This window comes from Haliotis cracherodii, unplaced genomic scaffold, assembly GCF_022045235.1.
Source record: "Haliotis cracherodii isolate W230 unplaced genomic scaffold, xgHalCrac1.p SCAF_8, whole genome shotgun sequence".
Taxonomy (NCBI): Eukaryota; Metazoa; Mollusca; class Gastropoda; order Lepetellida; family Haliotidae; genus Haliotis; species Haliotis cracherodii.
In genome coordinates this window covers 27,608,957-27,632,030 of record NW_027266341.1, presented here as the reverse complement: position 1 = coordinate 27,632,030, position 23,074 = coordinate 27,608,957, and the positions used below count along the sequence as shown (strand labels likewise).

General features: G+C 41.0%; 1 protein-coding gene across 1 annotated transcript; it reads right to left on the bottom strand.

The window, feature by feature from the left end:
- Positions 1–589: 589 nt before the first annotated feature.
- LOC139449827 (arylsulfatase B-like) lies at positions 590–21,389 on the bottom strand. The gene is made up of 14 exons (XM_071231376.1): positions 21,056–21,389; positions 18,413–18,524; positions 12,697–12,748; positions 12,466–12,569; positions 10,934–11,040; positions 10,205–10,269; positions 8,860–8,961; positions 8,601–8,664; positions 6,993–7,090; positions 6,557–6,696; positions 4,893–4,951; positions 4,506–4,617; positions 3,162–3,292; positions 590–886 (listed from the first exon to the last, which is right to left on the bottom strand). Exons 1-14 carry the CDS (start codon positions 21,162–21,164, stop codon positions 714–716), a joined length of 1,428 nt encoding a protein of 475 aa, XP_071087477.1. The 5' UTR covers positions 21,165–21,389; the 3' UTR covers positions 590–713.
- Between the last annotated feature and the right edge of the window lie 1,685 nt (positions 21,390–23,074).

Below are 23,074 nucleotides of genomic sequence, written 5' to 3'. Positions count from 1 at the left end.
CTAAAAGCGGTGTAAAACCACACTCACCCACTCACTCATAAGGATGAGGTAGGATACGGCCCGCTTTGGCCCATTGGAAATGGCAATTGTTGTGTGACCGAATACACATGTTCAGATGGTTGACAACTGACATACTTTTACACTTCCAAGTTGTTTCCTTCTGTCATGTTCAAGTACACAAGAATGGCTAAAAAAGGTTTGTTTGTTTGTTGTTTAGCGCCGCTCTCAGCAATATTCCAGCTATTTGACGGGGGTCTGTAAATAATCGAGTCTGGAACAAACAATCCAGTGACTGACATCATGAGCATCGATCCACGCAATTGGGTTACGATGACATGCATCAACCAAGTCAGCGAGCCTGACCACCAGATGCCTTCACGAAGCAATGGTTTATATAACCTTAGGGTCATAGAATAGTCACATGCCACATGCAACAAATGTACGTTAACAATATGAACACATTCGGAAACAGATTTAAAAAAGATGAGGTAGAATAACGGTCCATTGGAAATGACAGCTAAAACTTTCAACCATCAACTCCATCTTGCAAAAACGCTACAATAATGAGACATTAAGAATAAAACGAATGAACAATTAAATCATATTTATTATTATTATGGAATATTTGGTGTATGTGGTATCGTATTTCGAAAGATAATAATTCGTGTTTTCTATTTAACATTTTGCTGCTTACATCAGGTGTTCTAAGCATTCTAACACCATCCAGGAGACCACACCCCGCCCCAGTTCTTGGGATCGCCCTTGGGGTCACTTGGGGGATAGTGTGCCGGTACCATGGACTGTCTCCACTCTTCCAGCTTCTGCTTCATGGTGGCCAAGAGGTCGGGGAACTCGGTCGCCAGGTCGTGTCGCTCAGTCGGGTCAGCTTGAAGCGGACAATCAGTTTCATTCTTATTCTTCATAATGCTGTCAGGTTACAATATCTATAAACTGATAATTCTGCGAACCTGAAAAATCTAAATAATTTTGCCTTGGTCGCATCTTTCTATAATTCCGTGGGTACTGGAGCAGAATATATCTCCAGTACCTGTTACATGACAGAAGTCAACTGGTGTGGGTATATAGAGAATACCACTCTTTCTCGCTAGACACCATTTTTACGAAACGAGTGGACTTTCTATGGTATCTGAGATCAGATAAAGTGTAAATACATAACAACTTTCGTTCGTTGACAAACCAAACCGAAACCGGTTGCAAAATCTGGTTGCGCATGAATATTGATATATGCCCAAATATGGACATTGTTGAAATGTCTATGCATACGCATTAACAACATGCGCCTGCAGTTATGTTTGCAACCATAACAGCACCCACGCTCAAGATCCTTTTGGAATAATTTCTTCAACTTACGGTAATTCAAGCGCCATGTTGTTAGTATGGAGGGCACCAAGAAGAAAATAGGTGACATTAGCGCCGCGCTTTGAATATCGGACCAACAGTTGGTCACTCGCACTGCCGGTGTTCCGGCTGTGCAATCAAAATGGTTCGGTTTCCTTGATCTATCAGCTGAATTAATAACATGTCCGTACCATTTTGGAAGAGGGACATTAGAGTGTTCGCCAAAGACATTCATGTTAACTGTACCACCCTCTACTGAAGACGTGAAAATCAACAAACTCAAATCTGATTGCTCGTCAGTCACAGCTTCGAAGGAAGGGCAAGGTCACCACCGGAATAAGAAAAGACAACTGTGATCTCCTCAAAGCGTTTTACGCTAGAGATAGGGAATCTTATTGTTACCATTTGGGATATTTGGGCCACATAATCAGAAATCAGGCACACTTCTACGGAGTTTTCAAATGATTTGTATCAGAAATGTTCGCTTTGAGTGATCTGATAGTGCAGTCGTGAACAAACAACTCCCGAAACAGTGACACAAAATACACTTCGAAGGCGACACTGATGGCACAACCAGATTATCCAAAGTAAGTCTAGAATCTGTCCAGATAGTTTAAACTGACTTCATTTTTTATCCATTTACGTTAAATCAAATTGAAAGTTGCGAAAGTGGTCGCGCGTCGCTCTCATTGGGACCCTCGATCTAATGATCGGTAGTCTTACATTGTAAACGGATATAGCTCGATTATTTAATGTCTGTAGAGATCTATGTATAACCTATAACGAATTTGAGGCGTGTGACTATCTTGTTTGGTTTAATAAAGTGTTTGTAAATATTTCTCACTCTCATGAGATTGCTTCAGTTCTGCCTTGTAGTTGCAAAATGATTGATGTCTCGCGATTTTTTTTATGAATGAAAAAAGTAGTACCGGTGTGACAGAGGTCACGGTTATCAAAAACGGATAAAACGAGGTCAACCAGTACCGCACACATGCACAGAAGTCAACTAATGTGGGTATTGGAGCGAACTTGAATATGTAAATATCTTGCCTCAGTGACACCTTTGTATCACCTTGTGGGTATTGGCGCAGAATATATCCCCAGTGCCTCAGACATGCGTAGTAGCCAACTCAGGAGGATCATTTCGTTTAGATTTGTGACTTGGCTAACGTTACCATACCCCAGCAGCCTAGGTTTGTGTTCGTGTTGTCAACCTGTGTTAGACTTGGCAAGCTGTTATATGTACCTGTCACCATATCATAGCTGCTACAGTGCTAAATAACACTCTGTTATCATTACCTGTGTGTGATTATTGTGCAAAAAGGACGTTGTCTGGGCGGTGACTAGTCTAGTGACTAAAGCGTTGGCTTGTGATGCCGAAGATCCTAACATGTGTACAATGTCCCCCGCCCTGATATTGCTGGAATAATGTTAAAAGCGGCGTAAAACCCTACTCACCCACTCCCTGACTCGGGAGGTCATCTAGGTAGACACAAACCCTAGGAATGAAATGCTAATTTTCATGACTGTTGCTCTGGGCCATGAAATTCAGTCCATTTACGCAATTTGGACTGGGAGTCCAACTGTGCTCTTGCCACAGAGATATGATCCTACTTAGCATCCAATGCTTCATGCAAGTGTTACCGAAACTTGATCTGTCAAAAATGACATTGTGCATGAACAATGAAACTGCTCTGAAACACAACAAAGAAATGTCATTCAACCATGTTGACCTACTCTGTCAGAGACCTAATTTCATAGAACATGTGACTTGGCAGAATGAACTCGGCTAACAGGTGTACCTGTAATGTTATATAGCTGGTATTGGGGCCATTTCTTTTTGTCTGCTCTGATATCTTCATCCAACGTTGGCAATGGGTACCAGTCGTTGTAGTTGCCAGGACTGCCGTGTATCAGCTTCAGATCCCCATACCTAGATGAGGCAACACAGATCATCACCCAGAGCACCATACCATTGCATACCGTAACCTCACTGTGACAGGAGACTATTTTAAAGTGTGGATCGTATGGTCAACTTACAAATATTGCTATTCACTAAGTGCCGGCAGCCTTAATGTTGTCACTGTTGAGGCAGCCTTCCAAATTGCCTGTTTCTTCTCTCACATCCTGTCATCTCTACCTCTCCTCTTCCTGATCTTATACCCTCTCACCTCTACATCTCCTGTCCTATTTCTTCTCTCACACTTTCTAATATTTTCCCCTTTTGTTTCTTCTTTCACACCTAATCTTTTCCTCTCCCGCTTTTTCTCTCACACCTTCTAATCTATTTCCCCGTATTTTTCTTCTCTCACACCTTCTAATCTTTTCTCTCCTGTTTCCCCTCTCACACCTAGTCTTTCCCACTCCTGTTTCTTCTTGCACACATTCTAATCTTTTCTCTCCTGTTTCTTCTTTCACAGCTTCCACTCTTTCCTCTCCTGTTTCTTCTCCCATTCCTTCTAATCTTTCCCCCTCCTGTTTCCCCTCTCACACCTAGTCCTTTCCCCTCATGTTTCTTTTCTCACACCTAATCTATACCCACTCCTGTTTCTCATCTCACACTTTCTAATCTTTCCCCCTCTTGTTTCCTCTGTAACACCTAATCTTTTCACCTCCTGTTTCTTCTCTCACACCTGCTAATATTTTCACCAAACTGATCTCTTCGCATCTCGTTTCTTCTCTCACACTGTCTATCGACGACGCGAAAAATATTACGGCGCAATAATTCATGTGCAGATTTGCCTCCCTGAGGTAACTCAAAATCATGAACGTGGGTTCCAATACGAGATTCGTCCTGATTACTGTGGTCGTAGGATTCACTAAAGTGGGAATGGTCGAAGACTTTCATCCAGGGGTATAACTGAAATGCTGTTCCCCTTCTTCATTACCCTGGGGACTTTCTATTTTATTATAATAAATACCCTGGACCCATTCGCCACCATCGTTTCATTTCGGAAGTGATGTCACCGCCCCATCTGCCTCATCACTAACACAGAATTTCTTCCGTCGTGTGAATTTTTTGATTGGGACGGCTACTTTTCGTTATGGTACTGAATGGGTTGAGGGTAGTATCCTAAAAACCATTCAATAGAGAAATTATACATTGAAGTATTGGGTATGTGTTAAACTTTGGATTGGCTACATACCTGATGGCTGAATTGCTCCTGAGGTCGTCGATGTTGTACACAAACTCCTTCCTGTTGCTGGGGGAGTTTTGACTCAACATGTTCCACTGGTTAACGCCATCCAAGCTCGGGTCTGTGATGAGTAAGTAAAGGAGAGTGCACGGAGGAAGCCAATGACACATGCCAATCTATCATCCTATTATTTATTATGGATCACAAGCACCAACACCAAAACGATTATAAGAGTACTAGTGTTTAATGCAGCTGAATTTGCCATATATGTTTTCACTAAACTGTTTGATTTATTTTGTTTTAGTTATACATGGTTACTATGAAATATAATTATCTCAAGTCCTCGTTGAACTGGAATAATGCTTAAAGTGTCCTAAATCTCACTCACTCACTCACCTGGTCTACCACCTGCCAGGTGGAGGAGTGTTGGGAACCAGTCAACTGCGTGCATCATTCTGTAACAGACAACGTGCAATGTAACATACACACAAAAGATAATGTCGCTCATTTAATCTGCTTAAGATTTATACGCAAGATGATAAAAGGGACATTCAGTAAGGGCTTAATGATGACTTATCAACGACTTCAATGATATGTCTTACATCATTCATCAGATGTTGAACACATAATACAAGATATCATTGATCAACGAGGACGTAACATTAATACACGCGACTTCTGTGGCGCCATTCTATTCTTCAAATGGTTGATTATTCTTTCAGGAGTGAACAACTGGTTTTCACTTATTTCTCATCTTGCGCTAACATTTCAATAAATGTACACATGGAATTTACAGAATCTTTTTTTCGTTTTAAACACAAGTGAATAACTTCCAATTTTGTCGGCACAAGTGTCGCAAGTTGGGCTCGAACCCGCATAATATTAAAGTGTAATAATCCACCGCGGCTATGGTGACACGTCATATAGTGGTGTAAAGTTAACTATTTAACGACACAGAAAATATTTTTCGTTGAGAAAAACTGAATACACAGGAACTGTATGGTTCAAATAATCCCTGTCAACATGTTAGGACCCTACGCAATAGTTAACATCCTCCTACCATGAATTGTAAAGAGCAACTCGAGACAGCAGGTTCAGAGAACACATTCCACGTGCATGACGCTAGGGAGACTCACGCAGCACTATTACAGGCGACAAAGATTTCTGGTTTCTTTTACCAATATTTTCGACAACATAGTGTTTTGTCCTAACACGTCAGTCAATCATTGTGTACTGACTCACCCTGTGGTGGTGAAGTCTGTCTCCCGAAGGATGACACACCATGTGCTGTTGTGGCCTGTCCCCTCCTCCTATGACTGACTCACCTTGTGCTGGTGTAACCTGCCCCTATGCCTGACTCACCCTGTGTTGCTGCAACCTGCCCCTATGACTGACTCACCTTGTTGCTGCAACATGCCCCTATAACTGACTCACCCTGTGCTGGTGTAACCTTCCCCTATGCCTGACTCACCCTGTGCTGGTGTAACCTGCCCCTATGCCTGACTCACCCTGTGTTGCTGTAACCTACCCCTATGGCAGACTTACCCTGTGTTGCTGTAACCTGCCCCTATGACTGACTCACCCTGTGTTTCTGTAACCTGTCCCTATGACTGACTCACCCTGTACTGCTGTAACCTGCCTCTATGCCTGACTCACCCTGTGCTGCTGCAACCTGTCCCTATGCCTGACTCCCCTGTGTTGTTGCAACTCGTCCCTATGGCTGACTCACCCTGTGCTGCTGTAACCTGTCCCTATGGCTGACTCACCCTGTGTTGCTGCAACCTGCCCCTATGACTGACTCATCCTATTACTGTAACCTGCCCCGATGACTGACTCACTCTGTGTTGCTATAACCTGTCCCTATGCCTGACTCCCCTGTGTTGTTGCAACCCGTCCGTATGGCTGACTCACCCTGTGTTGCTGTAACCTGCACCTATGTCTGACTCACCTGTGTTTGGTGTAACCTACCCCTATGACTGACTCACCCTGTTGCTGTAACCTGCCCCTATGCCTGACTCACCCTGTGTTTGGTGTAACCGGCCCACATATGGCAGACTTACCCTGTGTTGGTGTAGTTCAACTTCTGCAGCAGCGTCTTACTGTACACGAACGCCGTCCCCTTGGTCCCTCCTTCCCACAGAGTCGTCTTGGCTCCCCGGAGAGGCAGATTGTTTGCACCGGCGTAAGTAGGACCGCCGTTCTATATCAATACCAAGTAACATAATCAGTTTGGTTACCGTTCTATAATTACTCATAAAATAATCTACAAGCCCATTGAGATTTTATAGCCCTGTACACCTCGCCAGTGACATATGTAACTCATAATGCTTTAGACCAACATTGGGGTTCATATGTTCTTACTAACATAGGGGAAAATACATAATTATTGAACTCCAAACTAATGCTTCCCATGTTACAACTTTAACACGGCGCGATGGTGTAAGGCACGATGGAAAACCAGTTATGTTCCCCCGTCTAGTTGCTATACTGACGCACGTCGGTGGTGAAGACGAGAAGGAGGTTGTCCACGAGGCCACTGTCTCGTAGGGCCTGGGTGATGTTGCCGATCGCCTCATCCAGCGCCGATACCATGCCTGGCGTTGACATAAGGAGCAAGTTATTGATATAACATGGCGTTCTGCAGATTATTGGCATGTCATGTTGGTAAACCAGTGGTCATTACTGGGGAATTATCGATGATAACAGAGGTTCACTGATGCACAGAATAATCGTTATTCAGTGACTGCGAAATGAGTTCTGGTCGAATGTGCACCCACCTTTTCCTTTGTTGACTGAAAAGTCGGGTCAAGATGAACATAATCCTGTCGTGTATTTCAATGGCATGGTCTCTGTTAAACAATATTATTGAGTTTGTCAGACCTGAAGTGAATGATAGAAAAGCAACATGGAATACTATAAGAACCCTTCTTTCATATCAAAACATATACACCCAAAGTACGATGCATGAAAACCTGGTCTAGATACATAAGAACGGTGAGTATATTATTGCTGTCTGTTACTTCACTGTAGCAGTGACGAGACCCTTCTGTTAGTCATTGTCTTTGTATATTTGTTCACGTTTCTTGAGTCATTGTTCTTTGTATATGTGGAGACGTTTCTATCAGTCATTGTCTCTGTATATTTGTTCACGTTTCTTGGGTCATTGTTCTTTGTATATTTGTTCACGTTTCTTGAGTCATTGTTCTTTGTATATGTGGAGACGTTTCTATCAGTCATTGTTCTTTGTATGTATGTAGACGTTTCTATCAGTCATTGTCCTTTGTATATGTGGAGACGTTTCTATCAGTCATTGTTCTTTTTATATGTGGAGACGTTTCTATCAGTCATTGTCCTTTGTATATGTGGAGACGTTTCTATCAGTCATTGTCCTTTGTATATGAGGAGACGTTTATATCAGTCATTGTCCTTTGTATATGTGGAGACGTTTATATCAGTCATTGTTCTTTGTATGTATGTAGACGTTTCTATCAGTCATTGTCCTTTGTATATGTGGAGACGTTTCTATCAGTCATTGTCCTTTGTATATGTGGAGACGTTTCTATCAGTCATTGTTCTTTGTAGATGTGGAGACGTTTCTATCAGTCATTGTCCTTTATATATGTGGAGACGTTTATATCAGTCATTGTTCTTTGTATGTATGTAGACGTTTCTATCAGTCATTGTCCTTTGTATATGTGGAGACGTTTCTATCAGTCATTGTTCTTTGTATATGTGGAGACGTTTCTATCAGTCATTGTCCTTTGTATATGTGGAGACGTTTATATCAGTCATTGTCCTTTGTATATGTGGAGACGTTTATATCAGTCATTGTTCTTTGTATGTATGTAGACGTCTCTATCAGTCATTGTCCTTTGTATATGTGGAGACGTTTCTATCAGTCATTGTTCTTTGTATATGTGGAGACGTTTCTATCAGTCACTGTCCTTTGTATATGTGAAGACGTTTATATTAGTCATTGTCCTTTGTATGTATGTAGACGTTTCTATCAGTCATTGTCCTTTGTATGTATGTAGACGTTTCTATCATTCGGAATATCCAGGCTTCAATATACCCACAGGGAATAATGATAGTCACATAAATTACCACAATACGTCCTCCGTTTTTTCGTCTTGATGTTCTTGTACAAATCTTCAAATCGTTGTGGAACCTGAAACATAAGGCATGATAATCACTGCCAAAAGACCCAAGATACATCCATTCTTATTGAATCGACCTGATCTATTAACATAAGCTCTTTGTTGTTCAGATTGACAACGTCTTCAGATCTGTATCGCTGTCGTGTATTTCATCTAGTGTCTTATAGCGGTACTGTACGACGTGTGATGGGGTGTATCTGAGCTACCTCTAGTGGTTCATGGACAGACTGGAAGGGCAGGTACAGGTACAGGGGTTTGGTCTTGTCGTGGGTCCTGATGATTTCTACAGCTCGCGTGGCAAACGTCATCTGTAACAAACACATCCAGGTTGGAAAACATTAACAGTTACTGGAATTTAATTATAAATTCAAACTAGCAACAAGGGGTAATCCAAAGTCTTTCTTGACAACGGTATAAGGATCGAAACGTTACCTTTACAGTAATTAAAGAAGTTGTCCACTATTTGTCTACTTTGTCAAAGACATTTGGCTGTGTTGCTCGCATTGTTTACCGCGTATTAGTATTTGGATGATTTAACCATGTACTCAGGCTGGTCCTCTATGGATTTCTCTGATGCTACAAATTGATGATGATCTGTGGATTGCTCTGAATCTACAGTGTGATTATTTATGGACTGCACTGAATCTACACAGTGTGATTCTCTAAGGATTGCACTGAATCTACACAGTGTGATAATCTATGGACTGCCCTGACTCTACACAGTGTGATTATCTATGGATTGCGCTGAATCTACACAGTGTGATTATCTATGGATTGCACTGAATCTACACAGTGTGATTATCTGTGGATTGCGCTGAATCTACACAGTGTGATTCTCTTTGGATTGCGCTGAATCTACACAATGTGATTATCTGTGGATTGCGCTGAATCTACACAGTGTGATTATCTGCGGATTGCACTGAATTTACACAGTGTGATTATCTGTGAATTGCGCTGAGTGAGTGAGTGAGTTGGGTTTAACGCCGCTTTTAACAGTATTCCAGTTATATCACGGCGTGTCAGCTTAATGTGGGAGGAAAGCCCGAAGTGATGCAGGTCTCAGATGTTTACCACTTCGGTGAAACCCACGAGCACGGGTATGGTGCTGACAAACCTAGAAACATAATCGGGGCGAACCGTGATTCGAACCCACAATCATAGGTTTCTGGCGTGCCCAAGGGACGCAAGTCTGGTGGATTGCGCTGAATCTACACAGTGTGATTATCTGTGGATTGCACTGAATCTACACAGTGTGATTATCTATGGACTGCGATATATCTGCACAGGGTGACTGTCGATGGATTGCACTGACTGTACACAGGGTAGTTATCTATGCATTGCACTAAATGTACACAGGATATTTGTCTATGGATTGCATTGAATCTACACAGGGTGCTCATCTTTGGCTTGCACTAGCTACGAAGGATGGTCATCACCTTAATGTCAACCGAATATCCGAATTATTAGATTTTTCTAAAAAGAAAACATGTTTGAATTTACTTTGGCGCTTTGTGTGCAGTGTTACTTTCAGATGATTGTTCGAGGACGTACCGCGGAGTAGGGTCCACTGTAATTTCTTGCCACTGTTTTATTGAACCGGAAATCAAACCCATCGTCTGCAAAACACAAATACAGCAGTGAGATCCAACTGAAGTTTACACTGAGGATAAAAGATGCAATCGGCTTCACATTGGCCAACAATAGGTCTCATAATGTTCAAGCTTACAGTGCATTTTCCAGTGTCCACATACCAAATTTGATGTCATTGTCTGTTTCTGCGGGTTTTTTTGTCAATTGTGGAAATATATGCGACTAAACCAGTTACATACTCATAAAAAATCTCGTCCGTTGTACGATTACGACTATATTATGAGCATCTATCAAACTGTGATGATATCAGATGTTCGCGAGAAGGTGAGTTTATCCCACTCCACCGATGACACCTGTCACAAACACGTGCAAAGGCAAGTCATTTGTTCACCTTACAAAAAGCACTTGAACAGATGTTACAAGTCAAAATAGTGAGTTTCAATGGACATTACCGGTGCATCAGAATTTGGAAACGTCCATAACCTCCATATAAAACATTTTGAAAGCTTTTACTGAGGCCTTGAATGTTGAACAAACAACTAGAAACTAACAAGGGAAGCCAGCATATGATTCCCTGGTCACGGTTCATGTCTGGCTGGTGTCTCCTGATGTCAGTGGCTTCTTGTTGTCTTATGCTGTCTACAGCATACATGTATCTCTAAAAGTAATGTAATGTAATGCCTTTCCTACCTCTGACGTGAGTGTGATAATCCTCTGCTCCATTATAATACCCCAGGAACGAGTCGAAGCCACGCATTGTAGGGGTGTATTTCCAGTTACAGAACCCAAGATGCCATCTGTTAAAAACGAATATTGCTTAAGTAGTGAAAGAGGTAGCATGTCTTGGTCCATATTTTTGTTGGTTGTTTACACGTAGTAATATTCCTGCTTTATTGCAGTGGCATGTATATGATGGAACCTGGAGTAGGCAAACAAGTGATTGAAAGTCACGTCCGGCGCCAAAGCTCAAATGCAATAATATCGCCTCTAAAGACAAGCAAAAACACGAGTCCCCGTGACGTCCCTATGCACAGTGTTTGTGTCACAAGTCAGGTGAATTGGCTCTGCTTGAGAATATTTGTTTCCAGGGCCTGACAAAAAACTGAACCACGACTTTCAAGAGATTCCACTCTAAATGTGTCTGTGTTCTCCATTACTTATACACAAGATGGTGATGTGAAAGAAACCTTCAAGCATCTACAGTACACATCTCAAAGAAAGTAACAAACAGTAAACTACGTTTATAACGAACACGCATATAACGAACTGACGGATATAACGAACATATTATTTTGTCCCGACCACTTGCTATATATATGTTGCATATATTCTTATAACGAACTACGGTTATAAGGAACTAAAATTAATTACGCCTTTGAGTTCGTTATAAACGTAGTAATTTATAACAACCCTACAATCTCTGTGTTTGTGTTTGTATTAGTACACTAAAGGGAGTTCAAGAATCCGAAGAATTAGGGTTTGAATCCCAGATTTGTGATCATTATGATGCTTGGTCCGGCACGTCATCACCATATCGATGCTCCTGGGTCTCCATGGTACGAGCGGCGTTCAATAAGTTTTGCAGCTTGGGCATTTGTGTTTACACAATGTCAACTTGTGGCAGTTGTGACTCGAGTCATAACATCAGGTTGACACGTGTTATAACAAGTTCCAGACACAACAATAAGTTAGATGTGATGGCTTCATTCACCTGAGGGTGGTCAAAAGCATGGATTCTCTCAAACATGAACAACTCAATGTAATAAAGTTCCTTACCAAGGAGGGATACAAAGCAAAAGAAATCCATATGTGACTCATGTGAATGTGGATTCGAACAGTTAAATCACCCATCCTACAGCCCAGACAGCCCCCAATGACTATTTCCTGTTCCGGCAAATGAAATCTGCCCTACATGGAAGACGCTTCCAGGATGACGAGGACATAAAGGCTGCCACAGAGGCGTGGTTAGAGGGCCAATCTGCGGATTTCTATAAAAGTGGTATCAAAAGCTTGAAGGACAAATGGAACAAGTGTATTTAGGTGAATGGAGATTATTTTGAAAAATAAAAGTGCAAAAGATATTCTGCGACTTGGTCTTATATTGAAGTTGCAATACCTATTAATCGCCCCTCGTAACCTTCCGACACTTGCATCACTTTTGCCTTTTTCCGACATGAATTTCATACCACGTGCTGTAACTTAACTCTCATAACACAACTCACTTGCCGACTGCGTGAGTCGCATAGCCGAGCTCTTTCAGTTTCTGTGGCAGCAGAGTAAAGTTGGCGGGTACATACCCTGGTACCAGCGGGGGGATTACGTCATGCTGGAACACACACACAATTCACATGAACACATTCCATGGTGTGCAAAACAATAACTGAAAAGGAGTGGGTGAGTGAGTGAGTGAAGTTGGGTCAGTCAGTCAGTCAGTCAGTCAGTCAGTGACCCACCTGTAGCCCCGTGTGGTAGGGGTAATATCCAGTCATGAAGCAATTTCGGGATCTGTAAGCAGAAGCACCATCATGATCAGTACAACTGAATATGCGCAGTATAACTTCATTCGTATATATTCTGTGTCAAATAAGCGGTTTTAATATCAATCCGGTATATTGATGATGCTCCAGTTCGCATTAGGGCGGTCAGGTGGCCTAGTGGTTAAAGCGTTCGCTCCTCACGCCGAAGACCCGGCTTCAATACCCAACATGGGTACAATGTGTGAAGCCAAGTTCTGGTGTCCCCCGCCGTGATATTGCTGAAATATTGTTCAAAGCGGCGTAAAACCATACTCATTCACTCACTCACTCCAGTTCACATTTTTCTAGGGTACTGCCTCTAAAACTACAGCCAAAGCTCGGCATCCACTTACTCATTAAATTCATTACATAATCTACATTTCAAATTCATATTTTGATGTAAAATCACACATTGACGGTTTCGAGTTGGAAGTGGCTGGTCCTGAGAAGCAATCAGAAAGCCTTCTGTTTCCCTTTTCAGGCCAGACGACTTCATCCAAGTCAATGACTCTGCTGGATTGCTGATCTTCTCAACACACTGCACATAAACTCGATGCAGTGGTCGTTCAGAAAGCCTCTCTTGAAAAACTGAGCTGGGCCGATTTGATATGGCACTTCGCTGGTCCAGCAGTACAGAATCATCAACAAAATCAACACCGACATTGAGATTATGTACCACATCCTTGGCTCATTTTAGAAAACTGTGGAATGCCTTGTTTTCATCATGAGTCTTGACATGCTTCACAAGAGGATCATCAGACAAATAAATGTGCAAAAGTGCACAAATCAATTCCATCATGAAGAGCCTCCACATAAATTAAACTACGCCCTCCCATCATAATTGGTAAATATAAGCGATTGAGGGAAGAGCGAGGGTGGTGGGATCTATTGTCTGACATGATTCTTCGTGTGAGGGTGTCAATACCCTGAAATTCTTGTTTCGTCCAATCAACAACACCAAAAGAATACGAAAGGACGGGCACAGCGTAAGTATTTGTGGCTTTGACTTAATTGCGAGCGTTCAGCTCTGAACTCTGAACTCTTTAGTCTACATGTGTACTCTGCCCGAGGTTTGCCCTTGATATGAGCATTCTGGAGTTTGTCCCTATTCTGCATATAGTACGTAAAGGCCCGACTTTCCACAAGATGGTCAATAACTCCTCCTCCAAGTAAACTGACTGGTCCTCCCTCTTTTACCTTGCCACGTTTCAAATGAAAAGGAAAGAAAAGGACTCGACAAGCAGAATCTGTTTTTTTAGTGTAGATTCTCCATTGGCAATATGTTCCAGGCCGTTCATGTAAAGGAGGTGAGTAAGGGGTGTTGGGCATCTGTGCTTAGGAGGTCCCGGGTGATAACCTTTCTCTTTGCTGAACAAAAAGCTTAAAGGATTCAGCGACAAACAGAAAAGCAAAGGGCTAAAAGAATCGCACAGAAATATTCCTCTTCTGATAGAAATGAATTCTGAAGTAGCCACCTTCCCCTGCGAGTTGAATTGACCAGCAATTCATTAAAGGCTTGAGTAAATGAAGTAGTCGCTCCAGGACCTCAATACAATCCAGTGACCTCAAAATCCATTCATCAGGTACAGAATCATACGCTTTTCTGTAGTCTAACCAACACATTGAAAGGTTACGGTGGTAAGTTTTAGCCTCTTCAAGGATCATTTTCTGAAATAGTAGTTTATCCTTACAACCCCAACATCACTCCCTGGCTCTTTTCTGCTCCATGTAAATAATGTCATTGGATGCGCAGTATGGTGTTACAATATCTGTAAGACATCCTGTAAATAGTTTGTATTGTGTATTCAGATAAGTAATAGGGCGGACGTTTTGGGGATCAGTCAAATCACCTTTCTTTGGGAGAAGTATTGTTCGACCCTTGCACAACCAAGGCGGAACATCCCCTGTATCCACAAGAGAATTAAAACAGTGAAGTAATGGTGTTTGGACACAAGGAAAGAGTTTCCAAAACCGGTTTCGAATACCATCAGGCCCTGGCGCCGTATTATTAGATTTTAACAATTTGTTTTGTCTGATGAAATTATTTTTCTTGTCCCACTTTCTTTTTCTTTCTGTCCAAACCATTAATTTTGCTTTTCAGAGAATCAAGAACTTGATTAAGAATCTTCTCTTTTGTTGTCTTCTATTTTGTTTTAAAGTAGTATTATTATTATACTAAAATACTAAAATACTGAAACTTTTAGATAACGGGGGTGTTGTGTTTAGATGATGTTTAGGCTAAGAGAATAAAGCTCTTTTCTCATGTTTCGACCCTAAACGTTTTCATATGGCACACAACAAATATGTATTCTGTTCAGGATTTAAACACACCCTTTAATATGTATAGATCTAAATACGCTTTGTGTGTGTTTACATTCTAAACATATTTCTTACAGAGAACCCCATCGATGCTCTGTTATGTACAGTTATACACGTCATTTATTCGGTTTCAAGGAACGTGCAGTGCGTCATATGGTAGGTATCGATTGAGTTTAAATCTCAGCTTGTGTGTCCACCAGATCGAAACACGACGTCAACTGAATCAGTCTTTGTAACGCATTATACGCAGTGGAGTTATGCCAAGCAGATCACACCTCCGAAATGAGGACCGATTTTTTGCAAATATTTGTATGAAATATTGGTGGCAGACATTATGTTGGTGACGATTTGAAAACATGGAGCAGCAGATTGGTTGTTTTGTTCTATCGCCGACAAAACGAGTGAGACAATATGGACGCCATGGATGGGAGTGAGTGTGTTTTTGCGCCGCAATATTTCAGCAATGTCACGGCGGTGGAAACCCCAAATGGGCTTCACACATTGTACCCATGTTGGGAATAGAACCCGGGTCTTAGGCGTGACGAGGGAACGCTTTTACCACTAGGCTACCCGATCGCAATTCAGCATGGATGTAGCATGCATATCGGGTATATGAACTGTATCGGTCTCATCACTGGACATCTTGTCGCTTCCCGCCCACAGATACTAGTATACTGGATTAATAGTAGTGAGTACTCAAGCATGTAAAATGTTATAGCGCAAAACAGTTAACTTTTCTGATAATCTGCTAGTTATCGGGGATACGAGTTGTGTACAGTCAGCAGTTAGGACGGGTTCGGAGTTTAAAATAGACAGTAACATGAAGGGGTATCAGTCATGAGGCACTGAAGTCAATCAAGGGCCCTAAACTAGAGCATACGATACAGAAGATGATTCAGTTAGGAGAGCTTTAGACAGTTTGACAACCAACATCGCAAGTGTGGTTGACAATGTGAAAACTATGAGTGGTACCCTCACTACTTCATCTCAGACAGTAGAATTAGTTAATTCCGGAATGAAAGAACAGTTAGAGATTTTAAGGACAGAGAAATGTCAATGAGGACTATCATTGCAACCTAGTGTAATCGAATCGCAGACCTTGACAAGAAGCCAGATAACGCTGAAGGGTATTCGAGAGGGAGCATTCTAATCTCTTTTGGAATCGACATGAAGGAAAAAGAAGAGCGAGTGGAGACAAAGGGAAAAAATGATTTTACCAATACCGAGACCAATCAGTTTGGTTTGGTTCACATGCTACGATCCACAGAAAGATTTACACATTTATCATATGAATGTACAACAATATTATAAGTCTACTGTTTAAGTTAATTACGTTTGTTTGTTGTTTAACGCCGAACTCAGCAATATTACATCTATATGACGACGGTCTGTAAATAAACGAGTCTGAACTAGATAATCCAGTGATTGACATTATGAGCATCGATCCACGCAATTGGGATGCGATGACATGCATCAACCAAGTCAGCGAGCCTGACCACCCAATCCCGTTTGTCGCCTTTTACGACAAGCATAGTCACCTTTTACGGCAAGAATGGTTTGCTGAAGACCTATTCTACCCCTGATCTTCACGGGTCTTATGTTAACTATGGAAATAATTCAACTGTATATTGTTATAGCTCCTGTCCTCTTTTCTCTGTTTATCAAATAACTATCTCATTTCTTCATTTAATGATGACATTTTGATGTCGGAGGAAATGTTTAATATCGTAGTATTACTGTTTCCTGATGACCTGGTATTGTTGCAGCTGTGGTGAAGTTACAGCGACGATCAGATGAGATAAGTAATATCAATATTCTATTTTGTGGGGAATGGATATAAATGTGGAAACGAGTACAATTATTGTACGGACAGGCATGAAGTGATATTACGGAGAAAATATTTATTATAATGTGTATTGAATTAATACAATGTCCACTGTCAATGGTGACAGTATAGGTGAGTGAGTTGTGCTCAAAGCGAGAGAGACAGCAAGAGACACTTAAAAGTCATGTGGGGAATCGCACCAGGGTCTTTGGCGTTACGGGCCAACGCTAAAGTCAACCCCATTACCCTGGTGACGGAATGATTCAGTCAAAGCTGTTTGAAGCTGTGCAGATGCATGATCAAGACAATGACTGTCATTATGCACTTCCATCAGACAAAGATTCATTATGCAATTGCATCGAACAAATACTGTTATCATGCAGTATGTTCTCAAAATTATTATATAATACGTGCCATAGATTATTGGCACTAATAATGCATTGACAACACCTGTCGCCTGTCGATGTCTCATAACAACAGCAATCAATAAATCAGGAATAACAGGTAAACTTGAATAAGCAACTGATTATAACCTTTTCCGAAAGGCTTTCAGCATTGCTTTTAAGATAATTATACAATTAACATCTAAAGACTGTAATAAGTAAGAGGAGACGCATATATGGTTGTACATACGATGTGTTAAAAAACGTACACAGTGATCGCACGTATTGTACACATGACGAAACGTATGTAGGTGTTGTACACATGATATATTAAATACATTACGCAGTGAACGCACGTATTATACGCAAGAGGAGACGTGTATATGGGTTGTAAACACGATATATTAAATAACGTACGCAATGAACCCACGTATTATACGCAAGAGGAGACGTATGTATGGGTTGTATACGCGATATACTGAATAACGTAGCAATAACCCACGTATTATACGCGAGAGGAGACGTGTGTATGGGTTGTAAACACGATATATTAAATAACGTACGCAATGAACCCACGTATTATACGCAAGAGGAGACATATGTATGGGTTGTATACACGATATACTGAATAACGTACGCAATAACCCACGTATTATACGCAAGAGGAGACGTATGTATGGGTTGTAAACACGATATATTAAATAACGTACGCAATAAACCCACGTATTATACGCAAGAGGAGACGTATCTATGGGTTGTATACACGATATACTGAATAACGTACGCAATGAACCCACGTATTATACGCAAGAGGAGACGTGTGTATGGGTTGTATACACGATATACTGAATAACGTACGCAATGAACCCACGTATTATACACAAGAAACTTGCGTATGGGTTGTATACACGATATACTGAATAACTAACGCAGTGAACGCACGTATTGTACACAAGAGGAGATGTATGTAGGTGTTGTATACACGATATATTGAATAACTTACGCAGTAACGCACGTATTGCACTGTATTTAGGGTTAAATATATGAATATGCATAAACTTACGACAAGCATTTGTACTGTGAGCAAGAAGAAATGGCTGAAGTAACGTGTCGTAACAAGACTTACGGTGAACACACGTACTGTACGTAGGAGGAGTTTAGTATCACTCCCTGGCGGGCTAGGCTGTCGATGTTTGGAGTAATCATCTGAGGGTTGTGAAACCCCACATCGTTCCATCCTGGTGGTAGAAATACAAATAATCCACTGTAAAATAATGTGTTTATCTGAATCTAAACATGTTCAGGAAGGTGTTTAAATCCTTAACGAAACACACAAACGGTGTGTTCACACGTTTAGGGTCAAAGCACATAAAATGAGCCTAAACACAGTCTAAACACTGCCTAAATACAACATCCTCACAATCTTACCATATTGAGAAATTTAAATATGGTTACGACAAAGCGTATGTCTTTGTGTATTATCCTAATAATCTAAACAAGTTTAGAATTTAAACATATCCATATATAATGCTTATCATTCAACATGAAGTCAGATATTGATAAGGTGTATAATATATATTGAAATGTGCAATCATATTCACAGGCACTTGCATAACACAAATACCACCAGGACTTACAACGAACTTGCTTATGTACAAATAAACCAAGCTAAGATAATGTTAGCTTAATTGTAACAAAATGTGTTTAGGTCCTAAACACAAATCTAAACACGTTCTTTGTCCCATACTTTTGACCTGTTTAGGATTTTGTTTAACAGATAAACGTATTTAAGGTCTAAATGTGGTAAAGACCCGTAAATGATATGCACTTTATTTAAATATGTTTACTTTCTAATCACGTCTAAATTGTAAACGTGTTTAAAGGTGTTTCATTTCGAAATATGTTTAGATTATAATGATGTTGTGTTTAGATGCTGTTTAGGCTGTGAGACGAGAGCTCATTTCATGTGTTTAGACCCTAAACGTTTGTATTCCGTTGAGTATTGAAACACGTTCCTAAACTTGTTCAGATCTAAACACGCCTTGTATGTGTTTACATTCTAACCACAGTTTTTACAGTGTTGATGAAGTACACGGGATATGTGCTAGGGCTGGGACGAGTCCAAATTTACTCCCCGGGTACCCGACCCCCTATTACCCGACCCTACCCGGGTACCCACTACCGGTCTCAAGAGTTGGGAACAAAATGTCGGATTAGGAATTGTTTTACGCAGCCTGGCAAAAAGTATTTGGATACATTTATCAAACCATCAGATCAAGCGTTCACTGAAGCTGACTGAAGCTTTATCTTTACTCCGACATATACAAGTCAAAAGGAATGTGTGCATTGCCAGAATGAAATATGAACATTAGCGACTTGTAGTAACCACTGAGCTATAGTGAGTTTTTGTCATTAAACAATATATCACGTGACTAACAACGGGTCCGGGTAGTCCCCTGGGTATCCGGATCCTGCTCAGTACCCATCCGACCCGGGTACCCGAGTTACCCGTCCCAGCCCTAATATGTGCACGTGTATCCAGCTGGTTTCCTCTCTCCCTTCAAGTTTGCTTCATTCTTATTGATTGATTGCGTGTTTGCTTAGTAGTCGTTAATTGATCAATTGACCTATGCGTTAGCATGAGGCAGAATTTATAGAATGGACATGTAAGCCCACGGTGTCTAGCCGGGAGAGCCACATTTCAGAAATGGCTATTGCCGGTAAAGCCACATTTTCAGCTGAGTGCATTTCGTCTATTCTAGCGGGTAATTAATTAATCCGATTACCGATACCTTTATATGAGTGTCCCACATTTAAATTACTAAGCGCGGTACTCCCAGACTGAGGGAGGCGACCAGTTCCTACACCGTGTTAGTGACGACATCATCATCTTCACTACAGACAAGAACATTGAACATTTGTGTACTGCAGACATTGTATTTTGTGATGGTACATTTTATGCCTGTCCCAAGTTGTTTGATCAGATTTATTGTTTACATGCTGAGGTGTTTCCATTAGTTTACTGTTTGTTGTCCAATCGAACAAAAGTTATGTCAACATGTTTCAGTACCTGTGAGATTTTGCTAGTAGAGGAGGTCTAGAGTTTGCCCCACTTACAATTCAGTTGGACTTTGAACGTGCAGCTCACAATGCCGTGACTGAGGTATTTCCTGGGACATTAGTTAGAGGATGTTTCTTTCACTTCACCCAATGTATCTGGAGGAGGGTGCAGAAAGAAGGTCTGGTGTTGGACTATAAGGAAGATGAGGAGGTGAAGAAGCTGGTGACAAGAGTGATCAGAACCTTCACGAAGAAAGAAGTACAAGGCAATCGATGCACGTATTGCGTCCCTCAAGATCCAGCTCCTGAACCCACACCTGAGTGAGATGGAATATGCTGACCACGTGGGCGACCTCCTTCATCTGCATTATGATATTTATATGCTATTCATATTCATCAATGTAAAGTTTTGATGAATATGTTATCCTTGTTGAATAGAAAATGAGAAAACAAGACTTGTTTTGTTATATACGGTAACCTGTTAGAATCACAAAGCATGTTTTGACAGCATAGCCGCGAGAGCCACATTATACAATCACGCAACCATAACCATTGCCGCGAGAGCCACATCAATTTGGGCTATCTATTTTCGAAATGTGGCTTTGCCGGCCTGTAACCAAGCCCACGGTGTTATGTTATAGGAAGAGGTCGCCTGCACCGGAAAGCAGTCACGCGGTGTTGAGTAGATGTATAAAACAACACGACTTACCCAAATCATCCGCCACAATGAACACTAAGTGGGGTGGCTGCACGACAGAGCCCACGGTGACAACCCACAGGCTGCAGACTACAGCCAGAGACGCTACAATCATCTCCATTGTTGAGTCTCGTGAAAGGCTAAGATTTGCTTATCTGTCGCGCACTGGAATGCGTGTTAAATACTCGGGGTCTTCCACAACTGTGTCATACACCTGTTGCAATAACTATCACGTGATAGGGCATAGTGCTTCTGGAAAAGAATAGTATTTCTAGAAAAGTATCTCTATCCGCGCGTGTCGGTTGGGTAGTCAAGTGACAAGTGACTGAAGAAGGAGATGCCTTAAAAAGCCGGAAGAGAAAGTCGGCCGAGTTAATGGGTGATTCTAAAAGTGGAGGATTAAAACGAAACACATTATCGCTCGAGAAAGGCGGTAGGCGAGTGCAGTTTTAAAATGCAAGACTAAACCGCACATGTGAAATCCTATATTTCGACATATTGTGAAAAAGTGTTGTGTTCATTATGACAAGGACACACACAACTACACTCATTGCAATTTTTATGTGTTTTATCGGATATGGATTTGCGCATTTAGCAAAACGGATTTAGAATTAAAACTCAAATAGTGCAGGTGATTTTGCTCTTCTTAACTGTTTGTGGATTATATATATACTTGTATGCGACAAGTCGAATCTTCTCTGGTGCTTGGGTTATTGTTTTAAATATATTCTTCCTATATTTATATTTCCTATAACTAAAGTTTTGCCTCCGGTGTGAGCAAAAAGACGTATTGTGAACTTGTGAACTTGTCTTCTCCATTTGAGAATGTGTGTCTTGAATCAATACCAGAATAACTTGTGGAATGAGTGAGGGAGTTTGATGGGTTTAACGCCACTTTTAATATTATTTCTGTTATCGGGGTGGCTTATGGTCAAAACTTACTAATATTACAACCTTGTTCCGTACAATCATTTTATATCGTTGTGATCACTGAAACATGGTTTGATGATATAGATCTATTACATGTGTTCCCAGATCATGAATCTATCACCAACAAGCAGTACAAACTTCAAACTGTTGGAGACTGCCCGTGGTTGTAATACCTTTAATCAAAGCACAATTTAATGATCAAATGGTCTAAAATTGCAACATTGTTTGGTCTAGATTATGATCTATTGTTTGGCTGTCACCCAGAAAGATATATCTGGTATAACAAACCTTATTTAAGCTGCAAAAATGGAATAAATATATTTCAAGACAGTGTTTTAGAAATACTCGTACGTTTACCAGATATCTGATATGGCGACGACTTCAGTGCACGAACAGGAACTAATGCTGAATTTGTTGAAGATGATATAATAGAGCACATTAAAAACACTGCCAGATTTTATCCTGGATAATTCTAATCTAAAGCTCTTATCTGCCGATAATATCGTAAACAACTTTGGTAAACGTTTTCTGGATTTATGCTTTGATTGTCTTATTGTTTAACGCCGCATTCACCAAAATTCCAGCTATGTGACGGCGGTCTGTAAATAGTCGAGTCTGGACCTGACAATCCAGTGATTGATAGCATGACCATCGATCTACGCAATTGGGTTGGTTGGTTTGTTTGTTGTTTGACACTCAGCAATATTACAGCTATATGACGGCTGTCTGTAAAATAATCGAGTCTGGATCAGACAATCCAGTGATTGATATCATGAGCATCGATCCACGCAATTGGGATCGATGGCATGCATCAACCAAGTCAGCGAGCCTGACCATCCGATCCCATAGGCTCCTTTTACGACAAGTATAGTCACCTTTTACGGCAAGCATGGGTTGCTGAAGACCTATTCTACCCCGGATCTTCACGGGTCTGGATGTATGCCCTTTACAAATATTACAAATATACATATTACGAACGGACGATGTGGCTGTGATAACAAAATGAGGAGTTTACTTTTATTGGCACAAGTTGATATTGAATTGAGTATAATTGATTTTATAATTTCTGCTGCAGCTTTGTTTGATTATGAAAGTGACTTT

What these genes read in the sequence shown, in the direction of transcription:
- LOC139449827 (XM_071231376.1), bottom strand. Translation starts at nt 21,164, where the DNA reads ATGGAGATGATTGTAGCGTCTCTGGCTGTAGTCTGCAGCCTGTGGGTT. An exon ending in ACAGTGGACCCTACTCCGCG is followed by an intron (nt 8,962 to 10,204) that starts GTACGTCCTCGA and finishes TGTTTGTTACAG; the next exon opens with ATGACGTTTGCCACGCGAGC. An exon ending in TTGAACTACACCAACACAGG is followed by an intron (nt 4,952 to 6,556) that starts GTAAGTCTGCCA and finishes TGTCTGTTACAG; the next exon opens with AATGATGCACGCAGTTGACT.